We start from the raw sequence: 12,268 nt of genomic DNA, 5'->3' as shown, positions 1-12,268 counted from the left end.
GGTTCCTGTGTGGCCATGGGGGGAAAATAAATATAAAGCATAAGTTTGTGTATATGTTGGTTTGTGTGCATGCTGGGACAGATTCAGCTGCAGGGGAATGCGTCTCTGTTTTTTTTTTTTGGTTTTGTTTTGTTGTTTTTTTCCTGGGGATCTGCATCCAGCACCTCTATCTCTGTCATGAATCCCTCTCTCTCCTGCTCTCGAAATCCTCCCTCTCTCTATTCTGCCCTGTTGCAGTGTCTCTCCGTGTCGTAGCAGCACAGCAAAAAACCTTATGCAATGGACCATCTCATGAAAGCATATATTTCTACTCAGTAGCCATTTTATTCCTCTAACCATTAAAACATGTGGGTCTGAAAAGCTTTTCAGTGGCTCTTTCTTCCTGTTACACTGGAAAAAGCAAAGTCAAATGGAGATGAAGGTGAGGCACCATTGACTTTAACTTCTGCAGAAGCATGAATGTGACTGTTGGACAATAACATAGCACAATTATGATTTCTTTTTCACCTTAATAGGGATTCTGAAAACTTTCAAGCTTTCAGATAGTTGTTCATTAGAGGATAGAGATGACCATCTAATTAATTATCTTACACCTAATTGTCTTAATTTGATCTAGATTGTACAACACAAGTTGTACTGCAAGAAGTGCTTTGTAGAAAGTAAAAAAGAGCTTTAGTTTAGCATTTCAAATGTCGGATTGATCTGTCCAGAACTTCCACCAAAAGAAATTCAAAAGTTAGAAAGCAAAGGTTTGTGATTTTGTAATTGTGTAAGCTTTTAATGTGTGCCTTTAAGCCACCTTGTTCAACCACACTGCATCATTTTATAGGACTGTCTTCCTCTCTTCAATCTCTCAAGTGTCTGTTACATCTCCCCAATCATCAAAGTACCTGAAATGTAAACATCATCTTGGATGCTGAAGTGTTCTACTCAGTGAGGTGCTCACACAAATGAATAGCAAAGGTAACCAAATTAATATAAGCTTCATTATTTTTTGTTTCACTTACAGTCCAGGGTATGTGTAGGTAGTAATGGAGGTTTAGCAAATTTGCATAGGTATTGGGTGAGCAGGTGAGTGTGTAGGAGGGAAACAGATCCATTTATGTGTATGTGAGAAAAATGTTCAAAACAGGCTATGAAGAAAAAGAAACAAGAACAATCTGTTTGGCAGAAACATGGATAGATAAGTGACCTAGAAACTTACACTACATGTTTTGGGTTGAGGAAGGCTATGAACAATATTTGGTATGCAAAGTAGTATCTTTTTAAAGATTAGAGGTTTGGCAGAAGCCTTTAGACTCCTCATTAATGCATATCTGCATTAGCGCTTCAGTAAGGTTTGAGCAGGCTTTCTGTTACAGCTGTGTTATGTGCTGAACAGGTGTTGTAGAAAACAACTATACCAGGTGTAGTAATTATTGTGGCATACAGTAAATAATGATGTCCAATACATGTAGTGATTTTATGCACTAGGCCTATATGGTGCATTAGGAACTCTGAACCCAGAGCTCAAGGCAAAATCATCAAATGTCGTGATAATATCATAACCCAAAAATATTCAGTTTAGTAACATAGCAAATCCTGACATTAGAGAAGCTGGAACCAGCAGATGTTTCCCACTTTTGCTTGAAAAATTATTGAAACAATCATTTGATTATCAGAACAGTTGCTGGTTTATTTGCTGACGAGAGATTTATCAATTCATCAACTCTTCCAAGGTTTCTCATTACCACTACAATCTACAGTAGCTAAGAGACAACTCTCTGACACAATCCATTTACTGTACGACTTGTATCTATAGTTTTCTCTCAACACTCTGACTGACTTATATGCATCTGTATCTATATAGCTTCTTTTTTTAAAATAAATAAATAAATATAATTACATTTCAATCATTATGTTGACTGAGATCAATAAATACACCTGCAGTGTTTATGAAGTTTAAAGAAAATTCCTTCTTCCTCAGCTGTTGACTGGAGGGCCCCTCACTTCAGATTGTGGATTAAGGTCAGTGCAGCTTTGTCTTTTTGTAACTATTAGTCATCCTTCAGTGGCTGGAGTACTGCTGTGGATAACGTGAGCCACGGTGCAGTCGTATACTAAACTTTCAAAGAAATCTTAGTCAGAAGAGTAGGAGGGGAGAAATAATGGCCACTATGAGGAAAAATACTCTCTATTTATCCACAGTGAAAAAAAGATTGAGGAGAGCTAGGAGGAGACGGCGTTATGAAAGTAGCCGCTGAGTCATACAGATTTATTTCACACTCCTTTTCTGAATCGTTGAAATTGCAAGGCGGCACAAGTCCTTTATGTACACACATCAGCACGCAGTTCTGCTTTCCTGAACCTGCTAAAAAACACTGTGAGCTTTTGAGAGCAAATGACAAAAACGAGGAGGCATCAAAATTAAATGATAAATCCATTATTGAGCAGGTTGCATATGAAAAGATGAGAGCGTGAAGATGAAAGCGAATGGCTGATAGAAGAGTAAGAAGAGCCCCAGGAGGTGAGAACTGCTCCTGTTTTTTACTGTTGCAGTTATTCACACACAAACTGCTCACTTTCCGCTGCTTATACAATTACACTACATGGTGTTTGAATGCTAACAGCCTTTTTTTTCTTTCAATAAATGTGCTGCATTGAATCACCTGTCACTTCTTTCTCCTGCTTGTCATTGGAAAAAAAAACACGGCACACTTTCTGCTCATCAGCTGACAGGCTGCAGACCCCAGGCAGCAGAACAGAAACACTTTACAACTGTATCCAGAAAGGTTACAAGTTCACTTAATATAAAACTTTTTTTTTTAAATCACACAGAACTTCACCACAGAAAATGGACACAGCTGTGTCTGTAGAATAAACAGAGATTGATGATGGTGGAAATGCAGACATGCCCCTGTTGTTTCATCGAGTGATGCACAGATTGGACCAAAACAAATTCCGAACTAAACCTCAAAACACTGAGACGGCGCAAGGATAGGACATTTGTTTCCATGGAAACTATGCAGTAAGCCTTGCCTGGCTTCTTGGCATGTGTGTGTGTCAGTGTGTCTGTGTGTTTCTCACACATTAGATTTTAGATACTACTAAATACTAATGATAGTGGACATTTTGTGATTATTATCCAAGCTTTAATTAAAACTCATATATTGGCCCCATGGATTTTTTTTCTTATCAGGGTAAAAAAAAAATCAAAATCATATAAAATAACATTTAGAAAAGAGGGAACATCATCTCTCTCAAAATGTTTGCTTCATTAAGTGTCCTTGAGGAAGGACAATTGCCTTGCAAGGTAACTTCTGTGTGAGTGTGAGTTTGGGATATTGTAAAGCACTTTAGATAAAAGTGCTACATAGATTATATATTAGATATATAACTACATACAACATAATCTGATGAAAATGCTAGCATAGAAGTAAGTGCTTAAAAATTAAGATGACCGTGCACTAAACTCACTTAGCATCTATCAGATGCTCATCAGCATCTAGGTTTTGATTTGCATTAACCACAGTGTAGAATTCATTCACATTAAATGCTTCCTACAACAAACCAGTGTAGGTGTTGTCTGTAGCCTTTGACAGAAATAATGTCATTTAACCCTTTAACAAGCATCCCCTTCTACTGTGCACAAACCCAAAAACACATTCATCACATGGATGTCTCAGTGAAGCTGGTGAACCTTAAAGCCACATTGAGTAATACTTCTATATCAACAATGAATGAAATAACTACCTATATGTGCATCGCTAAAGGTGTCCATCGTAGTTTTGGACCAATAGAGGGATATCACCCAACTCTGCAGTTCCACTTCACATCTCTCAGCTCATTGTTTTGGTTTTATTCCCCATGTTTTACTGGTATGGTTCACTCTGAGCGCTCTCATCAGCATAGTTTCCAGCCATATCTGACAACTGTTTACAGTGAAGACCCGTCGTGCTGCCTCCAAGTAGCCACAAATCAATAATGCAGATTTTGTGAAATGTAATACACAATTTGTAGCCCACAGCATTAACTGATTTAAACACACATTTTGGCCTGTGTTTTCAGTCCCACTTTACTCTAGAGGGAATAACCTGAAACTCTTTGTACAATCAAAATGTGTTTTCAACAGCAGGTGGACACTGGAGAATACTACACATATTATTTTCCCCTGTATGGTGTTTTTGAACTATTGCTACCAAATGTCTATGATTAGTAGTTAATTGAACCATACTAGCTCTGGGTATGAGAGTCTGCCAAATGTTGTAATGTAGATACTGATGCAACCCTGGTGTGTTTGTGTGTGTGTGTCTGTCTTTGTGTAACTGTTGCAGCAGCAGCTACATTCACACAGTCTTTCCTATTATAGCCTGAAGTACAGAGGGCTGATAATATAAAAGCTCCTTGGGGTCTTTTTAACTGTTGCATAATAAATAACATTAGCAGGACGCTGTGTTGTAACAGGCACTGAGGGTGAAGTGCTGACATGAAATATTTACATGCTACACGATTTCATCATTCCTGCACATTTACCTGCGCTCCTGTAGGCGGAACGTAACACGGGGGGATCACAGCGGAGCACTGTTTTTCTCTCTGTTTCTCCTTCACATATCCTCCATTCTTTCTCTCTTTCTTTCTCTCACTTGTTTCTCGTGACTGTCTACGCTAATCACTCCTCTTTCCATGTCTAAATGTGCCGCTACAGTAAAAGCCAGATCCCCTTTAGAAAATAGCAACTCCCCTCTACATGTTTTTTTCAGCACCTCTATTCCCTTTCTCATCCATCCTCAGCTATAGAATATTCCTTCTTGTATGAGTCTGCATAATACATCCTTGCTAAAGCATCAAATGCACAGCCCAAATGTTTTGCAAATTCACAAACACTTAATTTTGGGAATTGGTGAGGTATAATGCTTTAAAAAGCGTCTGTATTCAAATGACACATTCACATTTTAACAGACTGCATTCAACAGACTTCAGTCTTTTGTTTCTCTCTGAATCTCTGTTTCTCTCTCTTCTTTTTCTGACACAACAGTGAGCCGCCACGCTGCGAGCTGTGAGTCCTCCACCTGTGGCCAGGATGTCGGTCGATCGATCGATGGTGTGACAGCAAAGGCCATTACTGAGCTATTGTGCAGTCCCTGTTCTGTCACTGCAATCAAAGTTACACTCAAAAAATATTCTTGATATAGCAGAGTCAAGCTTCGCTACAGGGGGAAGAGATAGTTTTCAGTTTTTTATCTCTGTCTGAAGCTCGTGTAGATGGTTACCACTTTATGAATACTGACACTGCACCATCTGGCCTGCCTTTCACAGTTTGCAAACACACCTTGAAGCTGTTAAAAACACAACTTCACACACATCTGTGGTCCAAATGATCCATCTCAGTTCCTCATAACAAACTCTTCCTCGCCTTGTCTGAATTAGCTCCTGTGACCTGTGAAGATTATGAGGCCGACTTTAGTGCTTCTACAGTCACAGTGTCTCCTGTGTGTATTTTTTGGAGTGTGTGTGCCCAGCGCTGCGGTGGGCTCGCTACCTCACGCGCTACCATGGCATGTCTCCTGCCCGGTGCGGTGCGTGTGCCAGATCAAGCCGTGGTTCTCCCCTGAGTCAGTCTACCATGAAGCTCCCACTGTGGACTGCAACGACCTACTGTTGACCAAGCTCCCCTTCCCCATACCCCCGGACACACACACCCTGCGTCTGCAGAGTAACCTCCTTTCTGAGCTCAACACTGCAGCGCTACACGGACTCCCCAACCTCACCGACCTTGACCTTTCCCAGAATCGCTTCAGCCGTGTCAGGTCAATAACTCAGAGCTCTTCCCTGCCCTCTCTGCTGTCTCTACACCTGGAGGAAAATCATCTCAGTCACCTCCCTGAGGCCTCCTTCTCCTCACTGCCAGCTTTGCAGGAACTCTTTCTCAGCCACAACAACTTACACTCAATAGCACCTGGGGCTTTCACCGGTCTGGTCTCCCTGCTCCGTCTTCATATCAACAACAACAGACTCACCACCGTTGACCCTCGGTGGTTCAGGGCTTTGCCCCGCTTGGAAGTTCTCATGCTTGGGGGAAACCCTGTAGAGGCTCTTCCTGAGCAAGGCTTCCTGGCCCTGAAATCCCTCCGGAGTCTCGTCCTTGGTGGTATGGGTCTGAGAGGCCTGGCTGAAAAAGCACTGGAAGGGTTGGATGGCCTGGAGAGCCTCTCCTTCTATGATAACCTGCTGACCAGGGTTCCCACACAGGCGCTGAAGAGAGTGCCGGGACTGAAGTTCCTCGACCTCAACAAGAACCGCATCAAACTGATCGAGACGGGAGATTTCCGGGACATGATCCACCTGAAAGAGCTCGGCCTGAACAACATGGAGGAGCTTGTTTCTATTGAGAAAGCTGCACTGGAGAATCTTCCAGAGCTCACCAAGCTGGAGATCACCAACAATCCACGTCTGTCCTACATTCATCCGCAGGCGTTCCTTCAGCTCAGCAGGCTGGAGAGCCTAATGCTCAACTCCAACTCTCTCAGCGCTCTGCACCAGCACATCATGCTCTCCCTGCCCAGGCTTCAGGAGATCAGCTTACACTCCAACCCACTACGATGTGACTGCCTGTTTCACTGGGCTGCCAAGGAGGCCTCTCGCCCTCACAGCGAGAAAGACACACAAACAGATACACAAGCAGCTCGGATGGTGCGTTTCATCCAACCCCAGGCCACCTTGTGCTCTGAACCACCAGAGCTGCGAGCCCGCAGGGTGAGAGAGGTGTCTTCCAGGGAGATGTCGGCCTCCTGCCTCCCCATGATCCCCACCAGCTCCCTCCCTTCCTATGTAGGAGTGAGAGAGGGAGGCAAATTGGTTTTGCACTGTAGAGGTCTTGCAGATCCACCACCGGAACTGTACTGGGTGACTCCCTCTGGGCTGAGACTTGGTCCTGCACCCAGCCACGTGACCAAAGGTTTACCAGCTCCTGCTCACGGCCACAGCCTGACAGCCTCTAAAGGATTCAACCACACATCTGCCTCCAGCGTTTCTCACGGCCAGGCTCAAGATGATACTCCCTGTGTTCCTTCCAAACACTACCGGCTACTGCCTGAGGGAACTCTGGAGATCAACAAGGTCACTCCCAGCGAGGCGGGATTGTATACGTGTGTTGCTGAGAATGCGCTGGGAGCAGATACACGCAGCGTTACTGTGGGTGTGCATAGCAGAGAAAAGAAAAGAAAAAGGGGAATGTCCTCTAATCTGAAGAGATTTCCATTATTCAGCGTGGATGCCAGGTTGGAGGTGAGGGAGGTCGGACAATACTATGCTATCCTTTCCTGGCGGAGCGGGCGCAACCTCCCCTCAACTCGCCTGTCTTGGCAAGCCATATACTCAAACACTCCTACATACACCACACGCATCCTGGCTGGCACGCAGAGTTTCAACCTGACCCACCTGCAGGCAGAGACATTTTATCGCGTGTGTCTACATTTAGGGATCAGTGAGGATGCCAAGCATGCCAACAGGAGATCAAGAGAGAGCAGAAAGCCTCAGTGTGTGTCGTTCAGGACAAAGGATGTCCCAGAGCCTGAGCCCGGCCTGCAGCTAAGCCCAGAGCTGACCTCCACAGCAGTCACACTTCTGCTCCTGGCGCTCATACTGCTGCTGCTGGCAGGACAGGGCTTGGACACTCAGCCGAGTGAGGGGCCAGAAAAGGTCAACAGCACCCTCCTCCAGGAAATCGAAAGTCCCAAGGCTCTGATCATCAAACAAAAGACAGAAGGGAGCAACGAACATCAGCCAAAGCGGAGCAGGAAAATAAACGAGGACTGCTGAGATAATTACATCTGTGGACATGCGAATACAGACAAAAACACACACCTACAGACATACAAAATGTCAAATACACACTTTGAAAATCACAGCTAGTAGAGAAAAGTCATAGATCAGAGACATGGTGTAGAAAGAGATTTGTATTTATTTTATATACAGTATAAAATATATATTGACATTGTTTCTGTGTTAAGATGTATTGTAAAGAATGCCTAAACCCTAACAAGGGAAATTAAACTGGACAATCATACTCCTGCTGTACAAAGCAAACACAGGAGAAACAAGTCTGAGCTGCTGATGACCACTGGACTGAAACTGAAGAAAACTTGATTCAATCCAAGCACAGGTATTTACAGGAGAGAGCAGCTCAGACCTCCAGGGTATTTTGGTCATGTTTCCTGTCTACATGTTCCACAGACTGAACCATACTTTCTCCATGCAGATGAAACTCTGCCTTGAGACTGATAGTGAATGAATTTCCTGCTTGTTTGGGCTTTGTGAATCAAAGTGTTTGATGTAAACAACCCTTCTGCTTAGCTTTCAGTACCTTGGATTGGGTTGTCCATCTTGCCGTGCATAGACAGTATACTCATCCAGATTTCCTGCCTAACGTCCATCATCCTCTTTCAGCATAAAAGTGATCCAGAAGTGATTGTGTTAAATTCTATTTTGAGCTATTATACAATAAAAATCTTTTTAATTTACACAATCTTACTGTTCATGTCTGTTTTCTTTCTACAAACTGAATTTAGATTATACTGAAAATAAGATACTTATTCAACAGCAGATCAAATCCATAAACAGTATATAGTGGAAAAATGATGTGACAGATGACAGACCTTACACCAAACTCTCTATATAAAAGTCTCATATTACTGATCCGTCTGCAGCATCTACTCCTTCCTCATCTGTATGGTGGGAATAAGTGCGATAATAGCTCAGGACATCTGACACCTACTCAGTAAACACAGGACACAGTGTGTCCCCTGCTGGATAAGACCTGGAACTGAGCAGTGGCTTTAGACAATGTAAATTACAGGTTCACTTTTTTCAAGCCGTTTTAATGTAATTTAATGTAATTATCACATGCCCGTTTTTTCGTTAGTGACCACTGTAATCACTCCTCCTCTCCATACTGGAAGTGAAGAGATCCCTTCCCAGCATCAGAAAGAGATCTGAAGTTGTTGTTTTGTGTAGAAATGACTTCCAGAGATCAGTAATATATGTAATATGAGTAGTGTAAGTCAAATCAATTTTTGTGTTTCCATGAACATGAAAAAAGCTGAGCTGTATCACTATAGAGATTATAATTTTGATTTTAAAAAAGCCTCTTAAACTACTGATGAAGCCTCATAAAAACTTCACCATTGCTTCAAATTGATTTTTGCACAAAACAAAGAACAAAATCAAAATGATTTTAATAAAATAATTGAAATGATAATAACAGAAATAATTGTGATAACTACATTTTCTCTAGCATTTTACTTAAATATTCTTCAGGTACTTGAGTTTTTTCCAGCTTATGCTATTTAATACTTTGACTTTTTGCTGAAGTTAGTAGTTACTTTACAAATTAAGCTTTTTCATACCAAATATAAGATGAGCTTATTAATATGGGATTTTGCTTTACATAAAACTTCAAAACTTTATATTAAATTTAGTTCAACTTGGGCCAGATACAACATTAAAACACTACTTACATGGGAATGGATCAATCTAATAATGGCACAATGGCAGGGGAGATTCTGCCTCCACAATTACTGCTTTTATTTTTGTCTGTTGATACCCAGAATAACATTTTGAATACTTAACTTTTACCTGCAATGAACTATCTACTTACTATCTTAAACTTACACTCTAAAACTTTTAATTTATAATATGTGGTTGAATAAATTACAAACTGGGCCTTTACTACAAAAGGTACATGCAGCAAATTATTTCTGCACAGAAATGAACCACAGTAGTTAGACATTGTATTTATTCACACAAAACATAATACAACTCCTTCAATAAGGCAGCACAATACTGTATATACATACAATGATCTATATGTATACCATATTTTATGTTGTTATTTGTCAACTAACAACATGTCATTCTTTACTATCACTAGCAAGTGTAAATAAATAGTTTAGCAAGTCATGTAAAAGAGTACAAGATACGAAAACTTCAAGTCATACTGTTAGTACATCCAATGCAACGACCCTTTACTCACTGCTGTATTTTGTGGTTATTGATAGATTTACTGAGAGCAGATTAAGAGATCAGTGACTTACTGGAATATAAAGTAACCTTTATAAGCCTTTTTAAAACCTTCAATGTCAGTTAAGAATCAAACAGAAAAACATTATTTGAAAAAACAAATCTCAAATATATTCCTTTTCACAAAGAGCATGAACAGTAAGTGATGAACAGTAAGTGGCAATTTTTAATCATTACATAAACACTGACATCATCATTAAGTGCTGGAGTGAGTGTCATTCCTAAATGATATGAGGTGCTTGTGGTTTGATTGAAATGTGTTTGAAAAATGTGATACATTTTTTTCCAATGTGAAACGTCCCTCCACAGCAACGTGTACAGAGTGATGCAAAGTGAAAGTGTTAAATTCGTTTGATACCCATTCTCTTCACAGCTGATCAGATTGTACAATCATTTACAAAAATATAATTCTATTCTGCATTAACAAATGATAGCACTGTTTAGTACCAGTTGACAACGTGACAGGACACTGAGTGGCATGAATAAAATACACAAAAAGTTTGAAACCAATAACACTGTGGGGATTTAAAATGAAACGACATCAAGCAATAGTACTGTAATTTCTACCGCTGTATACAAAGCACACAATACTGTATGCTCATATAATACATGAGCAGTACTAAATCATTCATCTGAGGGCTTCTGGCACTAAAAGAGGCCAACAGAGCTGCTGTTTTGTCCCTTTGAGTTCTGTTCTGCCAGTGCACAGTGCGATAAAAGGTCTGAAGTCAAGACTCAAAACTGCTGATGAATTCAAACACCAGGGGCATCAAACACTCGTGGAATGTAAAAGTTGGTCTCAAACAAACCACTGTACGAAAGAAAAACATAACTGTAACTTATCTCTATAATCTTTCCAAATATGGTAACACTTCATTTTAACCCAGACTCAATTTAGCATTTATAACCAGTATATAAACAATTCATAAATGGCTTACGCTATAATATAGTTGTAGCAGATATAAAGCAAATTGTACATGAATGTTTGCCATCAAAGTATAACAAAGCTGTAACTTTATATAATTATATATTTTCAGTAGTTTTAAACAGGAGTATACATACTGCTGCACATGTTTACAGCACATGTAAACAGTTAATAAATGCTTTATGAAAAGACAGATTGTTATAAGCCATTATATAACACTGGGGAGACACATTGGCTTCATAGGAGAAGTCCTAGTTGCTAACGAAAACATTAATAAATGTTTAATATTGTCGTTATATCTGCTACAACTACATCATACTGTCTTATAATGTACTGTAAGCTGTTCTGTACTGTAAAATGTTCATATGCTGCTTATAATATAAGGCAAAGCAGTGACGGTGGTTCCACAAAAAAGGTTCATATTTTTCATGTTTTTGGATGTGTTCGAGGTCAGAGCTTTGACTCTGACTTCCATCATGGAACATTAAGTTCATTCCTTAAATCTTTTAACATAAACAACACACATTAAATCTTTACGCACAGACACACAGATACACACACACACACACACAGACACATATATGGTAGGCATGAGCGTGTTCAGGACTTAGCACATATCACACACTTGAACAGTTTCAGTTCAGTGGGATATATTTACTCACACCGTTTACCAGGGTGTGAAAAGGTGTATTAATCTGAGGAGAGAAGTGAGTCAAACAATGTGAAGCAGCATGAATGTTGATAAACAGAAGCCATAACAGATACGCAGTGTATATAGTGTATATGAATCAGTCCATTAACTGACCAGCTGATCGATAGACAATTAACTGGAAAAAATGTTGACAAACACTACATTGTTTGTATCATGATTCAAGCAAAAATGCCAAAATTCCTCTCAGATATGAGTCTTTGCTGGTTGTCTTGGTTTCTCATAAACAGCGCACTGAATATCTTTGGGTTTTGGAACAAAACAAGCAAGTTAAATATGTCAAATTGGACTCTGGGTTCTTATGGTGATTCTTACGATTTATCACCATTTTATAGATTCAATTCATAATTAATAATCTATTCATATTTAGATTATTGTCTCAAAAGATTCATCAACTAATACAGAAAAAGATACATTCATCTGTAGATTAATCAATCATGAAAATAGTCATTAGTTGCAGCCCTACACTGTTCTGTCCAAGTCTGATAGACATGATGATGGTTACAAACAAATTGTGAGAAAGAGATTATCTTTGCAACCTCAACTATTTCTTTCATTTCTCCTCTTCATCGCTTAAT

At 40.2% G+C, this 12,268-nt stretch overlaps 1 protein-coding gene across 1 annotated transcript in view; it reads left to right on the top strand.

Moving 5' to 3' along the window:
* The window catches only part of LOC111667770 (leucine-rich repeat neuronal protein 2-like), an 8,942-nt gene extending 439 nt beyond the window's left edge, over positions 1-8,503 (top strand). Inside the window, exon 2 of the mRNA XM_023423567.2 lies at positions 5,015-8,503. Coding sequence (XP_023279335.1) covers positions 5,428-7,797 — 2,370 coding nt within the window. The 5' untranslated portion in view covers positions 5,015-5,427 and the 3' untranslated portion in view covers positions 7,798-8,503. The remainder of the gene's footprint in view (positions 1-5,014) is intronic.
* Positions 8,504-12,268: the final 3,765 nt, after the last annotated feature.

Source organism: Seriola lalandi, unplaced genomic scaffold (assembly GCF_002814215.2).
Source record: "Seriola lalandi dorsalis isolate HSWRI2012SDOR001 ecotype SW California unplaced genomic scaffold, Sedor1 jcf7180002054692, whole genome shotgun sequence".
NCBI lineage: Eukaryota > Metazoa > Chordata > Actinopteri > Carangiformes > Carangidae > Seriola > Seriola lalandi.
The sequence above is the reverse complement of the archived record's forward strand: the minus strand, read 5'-3'. Positions and strand labels throughout refer to the sequence as shown.